The 21,080-nt window shown below is 30.6% G+C and overlaps 1 protein-coding gene across 4 annotated transcripts in view; it reads left to right on the top strand.

Moving 5' to 3' along the window:
- Positions 1-21,080, top strand: part of LOC145293168 (doublecortin domain-containing protein 1-like) — a 562,737-nt gene that overhangs the window by 380,912 nt on the left and 160,745 nt on the right. For all 4 annotated transcript variants that reach the window (XM_080139630.1, XM_080139632.1, XM_080139631.1 and 1 more), the window contains exons 27-29: positions 2,575-2,754; positions 3,423-3,614; positions 13,992-14,212. In XM_080139630.1, coding sequence (XP_079995756.1) covers positions 2,575-2,754; positions 3,423-3,614; positions 13,992-14,212 — 593 coding nt within the window. The remainder of the gene's footprint in view (positions 1-2,574; positions 2,755-3,422; positions 3,615-13,991; positions 14,213-21,080) is intronic.

Genomic DNA, 21,080 nt, shown 5'->3' with positions numbered 1-21,080 from the left:
TGTGCCTTCTTTGAGTTGAATTAAAGTAAAAAAAAAAAATCTATTAGTGGCAAGCGATATGGATGTTATCCTGCAAGATCAACAGCTGATTGTGTTGTCCCACAGGATTAATGAATTTATCGATAGGCGCTTTGTTTTTAAGGTGCTAACTTTGATGTATCAAAAATCTTTGATAGGTTTGACATAAACGTTTGTTTCACAAATTTCTTATGGACTATTTAAAAATGTCCTCTCAACCAACATTTTTTTTTCTCAATGATAGGAATATGAAAAAAGTAGCTGTTGATGAGCACATTGTATCACTGCGGGCATGCCTCAAAGATCCATTCTGGGCATAAATGTCTCCCTGCTCTTCATAAATGATCTTCCAAATAGTATATTGAGATCAGTTATTGATATCTAAGCCGACAATACAACTATCTATGGCAACACTTTGAAGAGCATTGATAATGAAGAGTCATTTCGGCACATGTGGTGCAATCAGAAAAAAAAATGTCCTTCTTATTTTAAAACCAAACATCTCATCTCACCAATGCTTGTGTCCTCATTTCCTCATAGTTGAAATGAATGGGTTTCTCCTTGAGGAAGCCTCCTTCTTTGAAAAGCTGAGAGGACTAACTTTTACTTTAGACCTAACTTACATCAAACCTCGTTAGAGAAATGGTTGGATCATTCTAGCACTTCAGAAAATAATTCACTCTTAACACAATCTATATATATAGTCTAAAGAAGCTTTGAATAAAAAAATGCAAAAATAAAAATAAAGAATGTAGTTTAAATTCCCGGATGGAAAAAAATATATTAACTTTAACCTATCGCAGACTTAGCACCTACATATCCGACTTCTAAAATGTTTATAATGACAAAAGAGAATTCATTTATATAAGGATGAAGAAAAAAAAAGCCTTTACTAAAATTGTTAAATAGAAATAGACTTAGCATTTGCATAAGCTGATTTCGCAAAAGTCTTCAATTTTAAAACAGAATTTAACTACATGAGGATGAAACGAGAAAACCTTAACTAAAATTTTGTAAATAGAAAATGGGGATCATATATATATATATATATATATATATATATATATATATATATATATATATATATATATATATATATAAGGCAAAAGTGGCGCATGCATTTTGTATGTCCAAAAAAGGCTTTTTTTTCGGGGGGGGGGATCTCTTGAGAGAAGGTTACTATTTTCAAGAACTTTTTATATATTCTCTAGATCATAATATGTACGATTTGCGAACGCGCATCATCTCTACATTTATTTTGATCGACTTTTATAAAATTCACGCTATTCCGGCCTTTTGCGTGTTTGTTCGTCTTTTTCGTATAAATAAAGCGAAACTCATCAAAGCAAAGCCGTCAGCAACCTTTCATGCCAGGACATCTTGAAAGCAATTAGCTTTGATCAATGTTGGAAAAACCCTTCATATCAAACAATTGCTATTCATTTGGAGAGCTTCCCCTTCTTGGGGAGAGCTAGTTTTCCCCAACATCGTGAGGAAACAAATAAATAAAATGGTAGAAAGCGTAAAGCTTAACTGGCCTTCAGCCAATGTTCATTTCTGCACTGCATGATTCTTAACTTATTTGTGCAAGTCAACTTTTTGATTGCCAATAATTTGAACGCTTTTCACTTCCTGTGGCGTTATAGCATAGCTATAAGATGTCAGGTTTTTTTTTTCACTTTCTTTTCCGCCTTTGTGTCATGGGTTCGTCACGGGTTCGAGCCTGCCTGCCTACTAACATTTTTTTGTTGTTTTTTGTGCTTAACACACACCTCCAAACACCCAGGCAATGCCGGGTACCCCTGCTAGTCCTCTATAAGAGCCAGATACATTCTTAAATGAAGTACTGTTTCCATATCTGCTCTTGTGCCTTGACAAGAGATGTCACTGGCCTTTCACTATTGTATCTGCATGTTCATAATAGGTGCTCGATTGAACTCTAATCTCTGATCCCCTCCTATAAAATCTTGACAGCAAGAACTCGCCTAGCTACAATAATAACATTCTTTTCTCTCTTTGTACCAAAAACCAAACTAAGTCCCATGACCAAAGTTTCTTTCTTTCATGTGTGGAATAAAATACTATGATGTTGCATCCCACTCTACTATAACATCGTCATCTTCAAGTCAAATGTAAACAAATACTTCTGAATCCACCCTCTTGGAAAATCAAGTCCTCTTAAGTAATCTTCCACCCACTGTTTCCAATCCTCTTGTGACAGCGGTCATCAACATCAAAATTTTTTTAACTTTATCCTCGAATGATTCACACATCTTGATAAACAGTAATCCATTAGTAAAAAAAACTGACAAGAATAGAAAGAAAGACATAGGATGCAGAAAATGTGATAGAGAGGTCACTACCCTCAGGCTTAATAAATTTATCAGGAAAGTTTTGGTTAATGCTGTTAATATGTGAAGATTTTCTTTTAAATTGCTTTTTTTTTTTTTTTAGAAAAGAACATAAAGGACCTTAATGTGCAAACTGTTAAATTAGAGTGTGTTTTTATATTGATCCGAATAGTGCAATATATGTCCATTGTCTTTTGTTCAACAGGTCATACCATGACATTTCTCATGCCCGCTCAGACAAACGTTTCAATCAACTCAAATGGCCTTGGGAAAAATTGGTTCACTTTGAAGACTGCCTGGATAATGACGATGATGTCGATGAAGATAGGGATGCTGATCAAATAGATGAAAACTATTCCGGCAAAGTATTCTATGAGAAATTTAAGTGAGATATCCTTCTTTTTCTTTCGGTCTATAGTAAGAAATAGGAAATTAAATCAATAACAAATCAATAAATTCACTTGGTATGCAGACTGCAACAAAATTCGAAACACAGGAGACTATAAAAACATCTCAGCATTTTTGTTGTTGTTGTTGTCGCTTTTTACTTTGATATTAAAATGAAGGCGAGTTCATAATCATAATAGGGCAAAGGATGAAGATAAGAAAGGGTAGAAGTGGGAGACAAAATATAAACGGGTAGTGAGAATAAAGACAGCGGGAGTCAGTATGTTCCATCTAATATTCATTGGTTTTGATTTTTAGGTGATTATTTAAAAATGTTTCTTATTAACAGTTATCTGGACAGGAATAAGTAATTTTAAAAAATAAATTGTTGTTAAGTATTTTTATTATATTGTCAATAACATTATACAACAATAACAAATGAAAATAGGTGACTCAGAAGCAAAGTTTGATTTGTTAGCTTAATTGCTATTTGGGTTTGACTGTGAAAATCTGAATAGATAACTTTATGTGTGACTTTAAAATTTAATTCTTTTTAAAATTTTCAAACCTAAATTCACAAGCCATGATTTTAATCCATAGTCCAAAGCGGAAAATATAAAGTTTCTGAATGCTGGCACTTTAAACATTCAGCATTCTTTATTTCAGACGCAGACCTGTGCCAGTTCCGTCCTTTGACCGATTGTCAAGATTCACATATGAAGACAATTACATTGCCTGTGCTTATAACAAGAACTTGGTGCTTGGTATCGAGCCATCGTCGAGTCGAGTAGTGGAAGTGAGTCTTGTGAAACGGTCTCCTGATAATATCAACCAACAATGGATCATCAAGACGAATGGGTAAATCCAAAAGTTCTTCTATTCTGTCTATAAATAAAATCACAAAACATTCAAACCAGATGCAACAATTTGCTATACTCTTTAATATATCTATCTATTATTCTATAAAAGTGAGAATGTGTGTGAGGACACTTCTCAACCTATATACTCTACGAATTTTTAATCAACAGATTTGGAATTTGATAGATAGATTATTCAGACACGCGGAGAACTTTTTAAACTTCTAAAAGATCAAAATTTAAAATTCGGTACGTGAGAGTCGTTGGATTTGTATCTGTTAACTGTTTCACGATTGCGCATGCGTGAATGGTTCACATTACAGATTCCTCATGTTAAATATAAGTCAGTTTGAAAACACATTCTTAAAGAGCATATCACGCTTGACTCAGTGTCTAAAGTGGTTTTGGTTTCAATCTCAGCTCGAGTATTTTTTTTACTTACAAGAATTGAATTGTTTAGAAAAACATAATATGCACATGCAGATGTCTCAGTTTCTTTCCGTTTTTTAACTTCATTTTTTTAACGAATTTAACATTACGTTTAATACCTATTGTATTTCTGTTTATAATAAAGAAGTATTCTGCATAATTAAAATATAATATTTATGCATATTTTATGACCGGAAAACGCCGGGCAGTCTGCTAGTATAGCTATAAAAGTGTGAATGAGTGTGTGTGTGTGTGTGTGTGTGTGTGTGAGGATACTTCTCAACCTATATTTTTAAAGAATTTTTTATCTACAGGCTTGAAATTTGGTATATAGGATATTCAGATATGTGGAAAACTTTTTAATCGGTTTTCATCAAGAAAAACCGGCTGCTAAAGAGTCAAACTTAAAAGATTGGTACATGGGAGTCATTGGATTTTTATTCGTTTGCTGTTTCACGAATGTGCATGCATGTATAATTCACATTACAGATTAGTTATGTTAAGAATAAGTAATTTTAAAACACCGTTTTAGAACGTGTCATGCTGGTTCGATGGTTATCGTACTTGACTCAGTGTCTTTAGATTTTGGATTCGATCTCTATTTTTTATTTACAAGAAATGAACTGTTTAGAAAAACATAATATTCGCATGCACGTTTCAGTTTCTTTCCGTTTTTTTTTTTTTTTACTTTATTTTTTAAAGTAATTCAACGTTACGTTTAATACCAGGTAACACCGGGTACGTCTGCTAGTATATCTATAAAAGTGAGAATGTGTGTATTTGTGTGTGTGTGTGTGTGTGTGTGTGTGTGTGTGTGTGTGTGTGTGTGTGTGTAAGGACATTTCTCAATCTAAATACTCAACGGATCAACAGACTTGAAATTTGGTATATAGCATATTCAGACATGTGAAAAACCTTTTAATCGGTTTCCATAAAAAAAATGGGTTGCTAAGGGGTCAAAATTAAAAAATCAGTACGTAGGGATCATCAAATTTCTGTTTTCAATTATTTCACGCATGCGCAGCTGTGAAACATGACAGCTTCTTTATGTTAAAAATAAGAAGGTTTGAAAACACCTTTTAAAAGCTATGTCAAGCTGGTGTAATGGTTATCGTACATGACTCACTGTATTTATGTTTTGGTTTCAATCTCAGTTCGACAATTTTTTTTTTTTACTTGCAAGTGAACTGTTTCGAAAAACATAATACTCGCATGCACTTGTCTCAGTTTCTTTCCGTTTTTTTTTGTTTTTTTTACTTCATCTTTTTAAAGAATTTAACGTTATATTTAATATCAGGCAATGCCAGGTTCATCTTCTAGTATATGTATATGCATATATATATTTTATATATATATATATATATATATATATATATATATATATATATATATATATAGGTTCATCTTCTAGTATGTATATATATATATATATATATATATATATATATATTTTAAATGTATGTATATATATATATATATATATATATATATATATTTTAAATGTATGTATATATATATATATAGGTTCATCTTCTAGTATATATATATATATATATATATATATATATATTTTTATATATATATATATATATATATATATTTTTATATATATATATATATATATATATATATATATATATATATATATATATATATATATATATATATATATATATACAGTGCCACGCAAAAGTATTGGATACATTAAATTTTTCTTCATATCTTTAATTAGGATTCAAGATTTTACCTAAAATTTGATCCTATTACTATTCTAAATTATATTTGGAGTAGTAATTACAAAATCAAAGTTCAGAAAGTTTATATTTAAGGAAAAATATGAATTTACAAAAGCAAAATATTGGATACACTTTAAAAAAATTCTTTTTCTGAAACAAATTTAAATGACTTCCAGTTTAGGCTCACTCCTTCAAAGTCAACCAGTTCATTTATAAAAATGCCTAAAACTAAAATGTTGTCAATAGACATTCGTCAAAAAATCATTGATAAGCACAAAGAAGGAAAAGGGTATCAAAAGGGTATCGAATAATATCAAGGGAACTTAATCTACCACTTAGTACAGTTGGAAACGTTTATTACAAAGTTTAAAAACCCTGGTGAAGCTGTTGCAAATCTTCCAAGATGTGGTCAGCCAAGGAAATTAAATGAAAAAAATCAAGGTGGGTAAGCAGAAAGGTACAAAAAACCCTTTTCTTACTCATGGTGAAATTCAAACCGACCTCAGAGAAGCTGAGATTAACGTGAGCAAGGATACAATCAGTAGAGTTCTAAATCGTGCAGGTTTTGTATCAAGGTCCCCAAGAAAAGTTCCATTATTGAAGCTTAAACATGTCAGATCACGTTTGAATTATGTTAAAGCATATGGGGAGCAATCCCAAGAATTTTGGAACAAGGTAATTTGATCAGACGAAACGAAAATCGAAATCTTTTGAAGAAACACAGCAACACATGTATGGTGTAAAAATGGCACCGCCTATAACAAAAAGAATACCATTGCTATGGTAATGTTTGACGGTGGTTCGATTATAGTATTTATTTTTCATCCAAAGGTACTGGTGAACTAGAAATCATCAATGGTAGAATGAATGGACGTATGTACAGGGAGATTTTAGAGAAACACCTCCAGAAATCTGCTGATTTGTTGGGACATGATAGCAATTTCGTGTTTCAGCAGGACAATGATCCCAACCATACTGCCGAACTAACCAAAGAATGGCTTAGAAATAACGGAATTGACGTTCTTATTTGGCTCAGTCAGTCTCCAGACCTCAACCCAATTGAAAATTTGTGGAAAATATTGAAGATCAATGTTCACAAGAGGAATCCACAAAATATTCAACAACTAGAACAGTTCTGCAAAGAAGAATGGCGCAAAATATCTGCATATCTTTGCAAAAAAACATGTGTGCAACTATAGAAAGCGATTAGAAGCTGTTAAATGCAATAAAGGCTATGCAACCAAATATTAATCAATGTATCCAATACTTTTGCGTTAGTTGATTTATATTTTTCCTTTAATATAAACTTTAATTTTTTAATTACTACCCCAAATATTAGTTAGAATAGTAATAGAAATATACTGACCAAATTTTAGGTAAAATCTTGAACCCTAATTAAAGTTATGAAGAAAAATGTAATGTATCCAATACTTTTGCGTGGCACTGTATATATATCATTTTAAATGAACAAATAAACTGATCCAAAAACCACTTGAAGGTGCAAACATTTTATTAAATAACAAACAAGAAAAAAATCATTGGACTTTTCTTTTTCACAAAGGAGTCACTACTTATCAAGACCCAGAGGCCAATCAAAGATAAGGGTTAATGAGTGTACAGTAATCGAAGGGAACATGTAATAATCATTAATAGTGGAAATTTGGTGAATTGGATTACTTCAAGGGATGGCTCATCAAGAATTTGTTCACGTTGGACTTGAAGACAACCATATTGTAGTCAGTTGGAAAGCAGGAAAACAAAACAATTCCACAGGCTTGCAGTTCTAAGAAAGAAGCTTTGTTCATGAAATCTACATTTAGGTTTAAGCACAGATAAAGAGTGGGGGAAATTATTAATAGTGGTTTAGCTGTTTTTTTTTTTGTGAAAGTCAGGACGTGGGGGTGTGCATAGATTGGAGCTAAGACGAGCACTTGCCATGAAAATAATGATAAAGCAGAGACACGCTCGCAACATCTCTCCTGTGAGAGAGAGGTTGGAGGGAAGAGAAAAGTCCATCCCCTACTAGGCTATGAAGTCTATTTTGAACTCTGTCAAGGCAAGATAAGCTGCTCCTTCCCAGATTTGGCAACAGCACTCTATCCTTAGACATACTTGGCTTTTATATAGGTAGAGAATTGCATCAGCAGTGAGATATCTATTGGAGCAGTAGAAGAATCCCACCTGTTTATCAGCAGCCTTGGCAACGGATTTGATGTGCGTGTTCCATCTCAGATCAGAAGTAAAGGTCAGACCTACAAGCTTGTCAACACTATATATATATATATATACATATATATATATACATATATATATATATATATATATGTATATATATATAATCAGGTAGTTACACACCACCTACAAAATAATTATGAAATATATATATATATATATATATATATATATATATATATATATATATATATATATATATATATATATATAGTAATTTATAAAATATATATGGCAATTAAGCTACACTGAATATTCGGCGTTTCATCCACTCTAGGATTCCTCAGGCTTATGCGCGAATTCTGTGGTTGTTTATCGTTTTTATATGGTCCTCTTCTATTGAGGATTTAGTTAGCCAATCAGCTTTCTAGTATCCACCGCGCCCCTTCCTATCAGCCAATGGGCATGCATTTTATCGGACAAAGGATCTGTTTTAAAACTAGGTTAGTGGGTTTATTTTTTTGGGGGGGGGTTATTGTTAGTTTATATATAAATATATATATGTGTACATACATATATGCACATATATATACATATATATATACATACATATATGTGTGATCGTTTATGTATATTCATGTTTATTTAATTTATTCATTTGTTTATTTTCTATTGTTTTTGTTAGTTGTAAAACTATTTTGTATCGCTATCCTAGAGTAAATTTTATTTTGTGAACATAGTTATTTGCTATTTCTCTTCTACAGTTTAATAGATGTTGGGGTTCTTTAAAGTACAGCATAGCAAATTTTTCATGAAGGCATAATCTACATGGGTCGTCTAGATGCCTACACTATTTTCCATTCGACTACCGGCGAATGTCCGCTTTCTTTGAGTTCCCAGTATTTATTCGCTAGTGTTATTTTTATACGGTGTTTTTTATTGTTGAATGTACGTTTGTGGTCATAGTATCGGGTTTTGAAATCTAAGGAAGTCATGCCTACGTAATATTTCTTGTTATTCGGGGGGGGGGGTCGCAAATATTGTTGCCTGATAAACTACGCTTTTAGTTAGACATTTATTTTAAACTGTGCAAAGTGTGCGGTGTCTACAGTTGCAATTATCTTGTTCGTTATTAGTATTTTATTTATAGTATGTTTGTTCTTGTCCGGGGTTGGTTTATTATTATTATTATTATTATTATTATTATTATTATTATTATTATTATTATTATTATTATTTCTGCTAGTGTTAGTTTTATTTTTGTCATGGTGTTTATTTTTTATTGTTTATTTTGTTGTTGTTTACATTGTTTTTATTTAGTATTTTGTTATTATGTGCTTTAATTATCATCTCTAAATTTTCGCAACAACTGTAGGATTACTTTAAGGTATTTTTATTGAAGATTTTGTGTAAGGGGTTGGTTGTGGGAAAGTGTTTTTCAATAAGATCTAGAAATTTCTTGCCAAGTTTTGTTTTTAACATTTGATTGTATGGGGCCCGTATACCAAATTATAGTTCTTTTTCTTCTATTTTTAATTTTATTATAGTTATTGGTGTTTTGTTGCTTATATTTGATATCGATATTTTTGTATCCACTATTTTTTAGGGTTGTTTCGTAGATATTGGTTGACCTGTTAAATGCATTTTCATCGCTTGAGTTATTACTGAGTCTACTTACGATCGAGTTAGGAATGTGCTTTATAATTGATGGTGGGTGATTGGACTTAGGGTTTACGTAAATTGGAGTAGCATTATCTTTTAAGTAGGGTTCATATGTGTTTTTATCTAAATTTAATGTGACGTCCAGGAAGTTTGTTATTTTTATGTTAGCTGATACATCTGCTTTTAGGCCTAACATAAATAAAAAACACAGTTTGACATCATAGACTTTTATCCCACAACCAACCCTTTACACAAAATCTTCAATAAAAATACCTTAAAGTTATCCTACAGTTGTTGCAAAAATTTAGAGATGATAATTAAAGCACATAATAACAAAATACTAAATAAAAACAATGTAAACAACAACAAAATAAACAATAAAAAAAGTAAACACCATGACAAAAATAAAACTAACACTAGCAGAAATAATAATAATAATAATAATAATAATAATAATAATAATAATAATAATAATAATAATAATAATAAACCAACCCCGGACAAGAACAAACATACTATAAATAAAATACTAATAACGAACAAGATAATTGCAACTGTAGACACTGCACACTTTGCACAGTTTAAAATAAATGTCTAACTAAAAGCGTAGTTTATCAGGCAACAATATTTGCAAAAAAAACCCCGAATAACAAGAAATATTATGTAGGCATGACTTCCTTAGATTTCAAAACCCGATACTAGGACCACAAACGTACATTCAACAATAAAAAACACCGTATAAAAATAACACTAGCGAATAAATACTGGGAACTCAAAGAAAGCGGACATTCGCCGGTAGTCGAATGGAAAATAATAAGACAAGCTACCACGTGTAGGCATCTAGATGACCCATGTAGATTATGCCTTCATGAAAAATTTGCTATGCTGTACTTTAAAGAACCCCAACATCTATTAAACTGTAGAAGAGAAATAGCAAATAACTGTGTTCACAAAATAAAATTTACTCTAGGATAGCGATACAAAATAGTTTTAAAACTAACAAAAACAATAGATAATAAACAAATAAATAAATTAAATAAACATCAATATACATAAACGATCATACATATATGTATGCATATATATATCTATGTATATATATGTGCATATATGTACGTACACATATATATATTCATATATAAACTAACAATAAAAGAAACAAAAAAAACCCACTAACCTAGTTTTAAAACAGATCCTTTGTCCGATAAAATGCATACCCATTGGCTGATAGGATGGGGCGCGGTGGATACTAGAAAGCTGATTGGCTAACTAAATCCTCAATAGAAGAGGACCATATAAAAACGATAAACAACCACAGAATTCGTGCATAAGCCTGAGGAATCCTAGAGTGGATGAAACGCCTAATATTCAGTGTAGCTTAATCGCCATATATATTTTATAAATTACTAGCTAGCTCTACCTACGTATTGAGCACTTTTGAAGTAAATACTTAAAGTTTACGCATAAATCTATACTTTTGTATATTAATTTTATGTGAGTAAATGAAGTAGTTATATATATATATATATATATATATATATATATATATATATATATATATATATATATATATATATATATATAGTGTTCAAAATAAATTTGTTACTTTTGGAGGAGAAAAGAAACAAAACATCATGCCTTGGTCAATAATTGGCATATTCTCCAAATTCAAAATGCATTTCTTTTTCCAAATATGGCCCACTCAAAGAGGTCATCCTGAGTCTCAAGATATGATTTGGTCTGTACAAATGTCCTTCAAATATGCAGCAAAGACACAAACAATTTTGCTGGCTTGTTAGTTGTGAACGAAACAATATTGTAGTGGTCATCTTTCGAAAATCAATAAATTACAAACTGAGAAAACTTGATTTTTGGAACTTTGAGAACTATTATATATATATATATATATATATATATATATATATATATATATATATATAAAGCTGAATGTCTGTGTATGTCTGGTCACGAATAGGCTCCTATATGGACGACTATTTTAAAAAAACTGATTACATATAATGATAGAAGATTATCGAGACACAGGAATGGGTATGTTTGATCTGGCAGAATGGTGGTTCATTAAAATTGTGGGGTCTGCGTTCGCGCCTGGTCCACAAAGTATGGAAATAAAAAAATTAAAAATTAAAAAAAAAAAAAAACGTTTACAAGTGTTTTTGATATAGATGTACATAATAATACTTTGATAAGTATGTTTTAACTTAAATAGGGATAGTTTAATAAAATTGTGGTGTCTGTGTTCGCGCCTGGCCTCTATAGAATGGAAATAGGCACAAACTTTAATAAAGACTTTTCATGTCTATCTGCGTAAGTATACTTTGATAATTATGTTTCAGTTTGAAGAAATATAGTATAATAAAATTATGGGGTGTTCGTTCGCGCCTGACCTCCATAGAATGGAAATATGTCACAAAGTTTAACAAGGTTTTTTAATATATATCCACAGAACATTGTGATAAGTGTTTCAGTGTGAACAGGTATGGTATAATAAATTATGGGGTTTATGTATTTTATTTTTACTTTCATCATATTTTGCTTTGGTTTTCATACCCCCAAATTCAACCCAGACTTACAACCCTTCCTTTTCATAACCTATCATAAATCAGAGTCCATTTTCTGTAGGCTGTTTTTGAACCCAATCAACGCCGAGTACTTTTTCTAATATATATATATATATATATATATATATATATATATATATATATATATATATATATATATATATATATATATAAATTTAAACGGGATTAGAACAGAAGTCTAAAGAGCAGAATGTATTTTCATGTGATAGTAAAATCCCTAATGTAATTAAAATACAAGAAAAAAAACAGTGCTCGTTGTAATGCAGATATATAATAAGCTCAATAGGCATATATATCCTAGAGCTATTTTAATATTCAGTAAGATTATCGATTATAATTAAAATTAAAAATTAAAAATCGATTTCATAAGGAAGAACAGACAAAATCAATAAATCGTACGATCGTTTCGGAAACACTGTTTTTATTGAGATAGACATTAAGTCTTGGACAATAATTTTAACATATAGTTTTTTGAAACAAAGTCTCCTCATCAGCAAAAATATTGGGTGTTTTTTTTAAAGACACCAAAAATAAAACTAGCATTTTTTAAGTAAGGCAGATATATCTTATAATGGTTCGCTTTTTAAAAATCGTAAGTATCATCGTCAGCGCATTCATTTCGATGTAAAATGTAGCTTATTAAGCTATATTTAACAGCAAAAGTTGGGAGATTCGAACCCAGTAATGAAGCCATCTCTGACTCCATTAGCAAGGAACAAATCCACGTACCCACTGTTAACCACGAGAGTTGAAATTTAAACATTTATTTTTAAATGTCAAGACGGTGATAGTGATCTAGTGATTATGACATCATAATCTGTGCGTGTAAGCTAAAGTGACCGACTTTTAACGTCAACTTAGAGTGCTCAACAATAAGAAGCATGTTCTTAAAGAGGTTCACATAATTATTTTTTTATTACCTACTATAATTTAACCCAGCATAACTAGGGACACTAACTCTTATTACGGTTTCTTTGTTCTCCTTCTTGTTCTATATCACTATGTAATATTTAATAGCTCCGTTTTCTAAGTATGTAGTCGTAGGAATTGCCGAAAAAATTACAAATGTGAAAAAGAAATAGGCATAAGAAGGTAAAAGAATGGAGAAACATAAATGATTAGAGAAAATAGGATTGAGTAAAAGAGGTTTATGTATTAAGATTTAAATAAAAATAATCTTTCACATATGCTACAAGTTTTTTTTTTTTTTTACAAGTGCCATATGTAAAAGAAATGAAGTCAAATTGAAACCATTTTTATGGAAATCACTCCAGACAAGGTATGAACCACCTGATGTAAAGAGTTAATAAAAGAAGAGCTGCTTTAAGGTCAAAAACTAGTCTATGATTGTGTTAGATAGCTTTAAAACAGCAATTTTCCCTCTTTGTCAGAAACATTGCTCACGGAATGTGAGAACGGAAGGACAAATCAAGGGACATGAGAATTACAAAGTTTCAAAAAGTAAACCAAAGATTCACTTAAAATAACCATCAAATCTCATTTTTATGTTTTATTTTTGTTTTAACTGCATAAATACACAAGAAAATTCTTTGGTTCTTCAAAAAAAAAAAATTCCTTTCGAGAATCATCAAATTTGAATTGAAACTTCTTTACACATTTCTTTCTTTTTATTTATTTATTTCTCTCATTTCTTTCTTCAATAGAAATAGAAACCGTCATGACTCTTATCAACTTTGATGACATTTTCCTCATTTAACCTCATGCCATTTCAAAATGGCTGAATAACTCTTTCTCTTTGCCTCCTTATTCACATTTCAGAGAGATCCAATCCAAATACGACCATGGATACCTCCTGTCAGTTTCTTTTCAATCTACTGAAAAGAAATTCACTGGATCGGATGGAGAATTTCCATGCGAAGGCTGTCCAGTCGTTTTACTTCAAGCAAAAAGCAATGCATATGGCAACGCTCATCAGAAATGGTACTATGATGCGGAGACTGGCTACATTCATGCATTCCAGGCTGAAGTGATCAACAAAGGTGAGTGCAATTTAACAGACAAAATTTCAATTTGTGTTTTTTGCTTTTATTTGGAGATCAACAATCTTTTTTGAACTTTTAATACAAAATAATTGCTAAATAAATTAAAATAAATTAAAATAAATTAAAATAATCTAATATATAAAAGGCTCTATGCCTGTCTGTCCGTCTCCTTATTTTCAAACTCTATCTCTTTCGAAACTAAAAGTCGCAGAGTGGCGCCAGGGGCCTCAAATGATTGAATTTTTATGGACCGTTTTTTTATGAGTTGATAGTCGGTTAAAATTGTTTTTAAGGGGTCAAAAATTGAAAAAAATAATTATATAGTTTGTACATTCATCTTAATTTATTTTTAATTTTTAATCCGTTCATATGTGTGTCATGTTGATACAGTGGTAACGTCAACAGCTTTGAATTCTACAGTTTTGCTTTCAGTTTCCAATTGTTTTTTCACTTTAGAAATTGTGACTTTATAATAATATCTACGAAATTTGGACAAATTAAAATATCATATTTAAGCATATCTTATGACTGGACAAAGCCGGGCTCCTCTCTCCCCGAACATATATATATATATATATATATAAGAAAATTAAAACTGTAAGTTGAAATTTACAATCCAAATTTATTGTTCGACTGAATACTCCAAAAAACAATTTACAAAGTCCTTATTCTGTAGAGTTTCAAAGAATGCTATTCTTGCTATTCTTCTCATCAAAGGACAGAAAGAAATCAGCAAATTATATTTGTAGCAATGCTAGAATTTGCTGGTTATGGCATTAAGTGAAACTGCAATTAATTATAGTCATAAATTGCCAAGAAAAACAAGTGAAAAATGTTGGATATATAAAAAAACATATATAAAAACAAACCACTCATAATATTTCAGCTTGCATGTAGAATCTCTCAAGGTAATTCGAAAGGCAAAAATCCAGTGTGATGTTGATAGTCATAGTCCGGTTGGAAAGTTTTCAAAGCAGCTGAAATAATGGAAATTGTTTTTCAACTCTACTCTCTACTACGTATTGAGCTTTTATATTCGGTTGGGATTAAATTATTTATATATAAATACTGGTATTTATATTAGATTGAATTTTACCATTGTGTATATCAGGTAAACACTACATCCTTTTGATTTTATTTATATATATATATATATATATATATATATATATATATATATATATATGGGCAGCACGACGAGACCCCTACACATAAGAGTCAAGCAACACACACAAACACAAGCATCATCATTCCGCAAACACCTCAACACTTGCAGAAACACTAATACATCTATTAAAGTCGATATTTAACCACAGAATGCAATATTGGGAATCTTTGCATAAAAGAATCATTACTAATATCCAAATTACGGCCAGAACTCAACAACAGACTTGAGCTCAGATCTTCATTCATTATATAACTCTACATACGGCTCCCACCTAAGACTTACCATTACAACCATAACCCATTAGAACAGATACACCACTGCACACCGCTCACAACCCAACTCAAAATCTAGATAGGACATTACTACAAGTCCCTCCATATAAATTATATATATAAAAAAATAAATAAATAAATAAATAATAATATAATAAAAGAAATTTAATAAATAAAAAACAGCATTAATTAAAATATAGCTAACTGAAGTAACACAAACCAATTAAAAATGAAGTAAAAAAAAAAATGAAAATGACCAATCTGCTACCACTTATAATCTTATGGAAATAAATAAATTAACAACTCCCAAGGAATGTCATCCAAATGCCCCCCTCCCCACTTATCTTCCTACTCCTGGCAACATTAACCTAAACACCCTGCTGCCGACTGGTAGTGCACCACCCTGCACCCCACCTCCCCTCCTCTCTCACATCCCACCCCTACTCTATCCTTCAATAGCTGACCGGACACAGCCCACTAGCGACTTACGTGACCTAGATAAACATAGACACCCCACATATCAGCAGAAAAAATAAATAATAGTAATAATGATAAAGACAAAAAAATAGAGAATATCCAAAATTAAAAAAAGCTCACGCTAAAGCAACAAGTTATAAACCAAAAAAAAAAGACAAATTAATAGAAATAAATAAAATTATTAACATGCTAATTACCTAATCAGACCATACATAAATCCCCTACTCACATTTGCTCCGAGGCCCCACATAGCTACCCAACTTCCACTCCATCATCTAGCATGCTTTGAATCGATCTGTTACGGCCACCATTTGAAAAGGGAATTTTTCCGAAATTAATAATGGATATTGTCACAGACATAACAAGTAAGACATTTTACCAATACAACTGAATAAATATATGTATATATAAAATATATGTATGTACTTATTGATTTGTAAATCGCCACTTGTTCTCGTCTTCTCTTACCAACAACGACTATATTTCATTCCTCGCATTGTGACAGCCTTCTAAATCTCTACTACATATATATATATATATATATATATATATATATATATATATATATATATATATATATATATATATATATATATACACAGGAAGAAAATTTATAATTCCAATTTACGAATTAAATAGATTTGTAAAATTAAAGGTATAAAAATACCAGCAGTTCCACCCGGCTTTGCTCAGGCCCTATATACTGTTTATAAGGTTATGTGCATATGTATTTATTAAAAAGTTTGAATATGTAAAGTAATGTATAGTAGTCTTCCTAAACTACCATAGAGAAAAGACAGACATTTTCCCTCTTATAGATATATAGATAGATGATTTAAAAAGTATAAAAAAAGACTCATGCGCCATAACCGAGAATCGAAACCAAAGCATTCAGCTCACGATTTATTTTGCCTCTGCCGTCAATGACTGAGCTATGAAAACATGTTTACTGCAAGGCTAAAAATTTAAACATGAACTAATAGCTACTACATTATTCATTTGTAATGCCGGCGTTCGACCTTCACCTGGCAAATTTCATTTTTTTTAAATTTTAACACTTTTGCACCGATTTTCCGGGCTATAACCCAAATATAAAGTTTTGTATGGATTCAAATACCCTATATATGAAGTTTCATGTCTGTAGTACAAAAACTCTAGGAGGAGTTTGGTAGGCAACATTTGTTAAATAAAAATATATATGCATATATAAATATATATGGAAACAATTTTGTGTTTACTATAAACTTTTTACGCAAATATTATGCAAGTATAAATCATGTAGAATATTCGCATGAATATAATTACACGTAATAGTTAACTAACGATGATTATCCCATTAGAAAACCGAAGCAACTAATAGGGAATTAATTAAAATGAATGTTTAAAAGAATATGCAAATTAGCTAGATCTTTTGCTAGTGAATGCAATTCCACAACCCATATATAAGAAAATTGTATTTTCTTTTTCAATAAATAGAAAAGATGGTTTTTAATATGAATATCCATACACTCAAAAGAAAAACGAATTTATAGGAGTACTAGCGTGGTGCCCGGCGTTGCCTGGGTGTTTGGAGGTGTATGTTGAGCAAAAAAAAAAATCAATTTTTTTAACTTTGACCCCTATTATGACCCCTTAACATTTATTGTTTTGAACTCAAATCAAGTTATTATGTTAGATCCATGTCCACAGAACCTATGTCTAAAATTTCAAGTATTTAGAACCAAAATTGTTGGAGAAGTTTGGTAGAGTTCTCAAAGGTCAAATCGTTGAACTTTGAACCCTTAAAGCCAAATTTCTGGCCGAAAACCGATCACATAGATTTTCCCAAATCTTAGTATCCTGTATATCAAATTTCGAGTCTGTAGACTGAAAATTGACCGAGTTTTTGCGTACGAAAATGTACACAAACACACACACAGACACGTTCACTTTTATAGATATACTAGCATGGGTGCCCGACGTTGCCCGGGTGTTTGGAAATGTATGCTGAGCAAAAAAAAAAAAAAAAAGCGGTCAATTTTTTTAACTTTGACCCCTACTATGACCCCTTAACATTTATTGTTTTGGGCTCAAATCAAGTTATTAAGTTAGATCCATGTCCAAGGAATCTATATTTAAAATTTCAAGTATTTAGACCCCAAATTGTCGGAGGGGTTTTGTAGAGTTCTCAAAGATCAAATCGTTGCACTTTGACCCCTTAACAGACAAATTTCTGACCGAAAACCGATCACAAAGATTTTCCCAAATCTCAGTACCCTGTATATCAAATTTCGAGTCTGTAGACTGAAAATTGACAGAGTTATTGCGAAGAAAAATGTACACAGACACACACACGCACAGACAGACAGACAGATAGACAGACACGTTCACTTTTATAGATATAGATAGATTAATATTAACAATGACAATCTCAATCTCAATATTTAAGGTAGAGCAATAGTATAAGAATAATTGGATTTTAATTCTGTAAATTAAAATTTACAATTCATTTTTTGACAAGATGTACAAAGAAAATATTTGAATTTTTATTTTCATTTTTATTTTCTATTTCGAAAAATCAATTGTTGTAAATTTAATTTACAGAATTTAAATCCAATTGTTCTTATATATATATATATATATATATATATATATATATATATATATATATATGTGTGTGTGTGTGTGTGTGTGTGTGTGTGTGTGTGTGTGGTAAACAACAAAAGTATTCATACACTCATCAATTTTAAAATATTTTATCCATTTTTTATATGCTAATAAGCAACAAAAAAGAATATAAAATTAAATTAATTAAAGGCGAATTATGTGAAACAGACAACATGAATATATAATATCGCCTTAAAATCATCTATTTGTATGAACATAAGTAATTTACATAATGAATTTTGTCAATCAAATTTTCTAGATTATTTATTCAGTTTTTGTGATAATTTAAGCAAAGAACTTCACTTGCTGTAGAAGGTGTCACCATTGCTATTCTTATATTAACAGTATAATTATTATTATAATGGAGAAGAAAAAACGACATTGACCTGAGTCAGAGAATTATTAACTTCCACAAGTCGGAAAATGGTTACAGCACTATGGTAAACCAGTTAGTCATAACTAGATCTATAATATAGTCTGTTATTAAGAAGAAAATCCAAAATTCTAATCAAGAAATGCATGGAAACTGTGTCACGAGGTTAATATCAAACCTAGGAGGTGTTTTGAAAGACATTGCCAAATTTTGATATGATGGTTTATAATACTCATAAACTATAATGTTGTTTGAATAGAAACCGGCCTTCTTTATAAACCATGTCATATTTTTGTTCAATTAAAATTTTAAGAAACGTTTTGAATCAAATAAGTACCATAGAATTATGACTCAAACGTTTCATTTTTGTGAACTGAATAATGTTAAGAAATTTTGGCACAAGAAAGATGGAGCAATGTGCACAGTACCAACATTAAAATGTTAAGATGAGTCTGTGTTTTGGGGTTGTTTTAATTCAATGGGAATTGGTCTCTGGTTTACTTTCCAGCAAGATATTGATCTCAAACATACGTCTTAATTAGTGTTTTCAGAAAGAGAAAGTTAAAGTTATGCCATGCCCTTCAATGGGTTTTGATTTGAATCCTACTGAAAAAATTATGGCAAAATTGAAAATTTGAATAAATTGTTAGCCGTCAAAAAAACTTCCAGCATTAAAATGTGTAATCATTGAAGAATGGAAGAAACCCCAGAGAAACTTTAAAAAATGATTGCAGCAAGTTATAAAGATGAAAGTACATGGCGATTAATATTGTGAAAATTGTTCAATTTTGTCAGTTATTTTTACTATGTCAATAATTTCTTTGTTTATTTTGCTTCTCATACTGAATTTAACATAGCCTTCTCAAAATTGAGTTTTGTGTTCCTTTTTATTTTCTTCTTAATGATATATATCAAGTTCGGTATCACACGAATATTAAACTTTAAGAAATGGGTCAAAATATTCAACATTCAATGGATGTACAAACAATTTTGTCACTGACTTATTATACTAGATAGTAGTTCATCAGGCTTTGTTTTCCTAATGTATTTTCCTATATATTTTTATGGCACAAAATACATACTAAAATATTCCTCAGTTTTGAGATTGAGTTATGTTTGAAAAAATTAATTCAATTCTTCTGATTAGTCATAAGTAATTAGTTGGACAACTTATAAGAAATAAGATGGCACTATTTTAAAATATCGTTAAGTAAATATTTAATTTTTTTATTAGAAAGCCAAACCGATATTTTATTTTAGATACTCAAAGATATTAAGCAAGCTTTCGGCTCGAACAAGCCCTTTTCAAGCAATGGACTACCATCAAGAGAGATTTTTATATCTGTAAGAAAAAAATAGTGATAACCAAAGATAAATCATTAAAAGATTTTTTAAATATTAACTATATATTTCTCTCTCGATTCTCTCCATTGTTTGTTAATTCAACTGTAATAGTTTTTAGTATTTCTTTGGGTATTTAGAAGAAGAGTGTCTCTCTGTTCAGCTAATTCACATATATGTTCGTACACACCATAAATACATATGTGAATTAGATAGCAAGATAATAAATGTCTTACTTCTATATTATCTGTAAGGATAATTCAGAAGATTATTCTTTTTAGTTGTGTGCAAAGAATTTCTTCATTTGTTTAATTTTATTTCAGTCGAAGATTTCAGAAACCAAGGGGGCCCTTTCTGGGGCTAACACTTGATCTTTACATGAGGTACATAGTTATTTGAATCTTCCATTAAAGTTCTTGAAACACTGAGTTAGTAAGGAAGTTGAGAACATCATTTTCTTTGTCCCAATTGACCATTTAAATATAGTATACCTTTCTTGTGGTCTCTTAGTCTTACTGGATTGTAGGACAAGAATTCATTTAGTCTGGTAGAGTATCCAGCTTTGTGCTGTTACTTGAGGTAACATCA

The sequence above is a fragment of the Euprymna scolopes genome, chromosome 14 (genome assembly GCF_053919585.1).
Source record: "Euprymna scolopes isolate OS-2025 chromosome 14, ASM5391958v1, whole genome shotgun sequence".
NCBI lineage: Eukaryota > Metazoa > Mollusca > Cephalopoda > Sepiida > Sepiolidae > Euprymna > Euprymna scolopes.
This window is presented reverse-complemented; position numbering and strand designations above follow the sequence as displayed.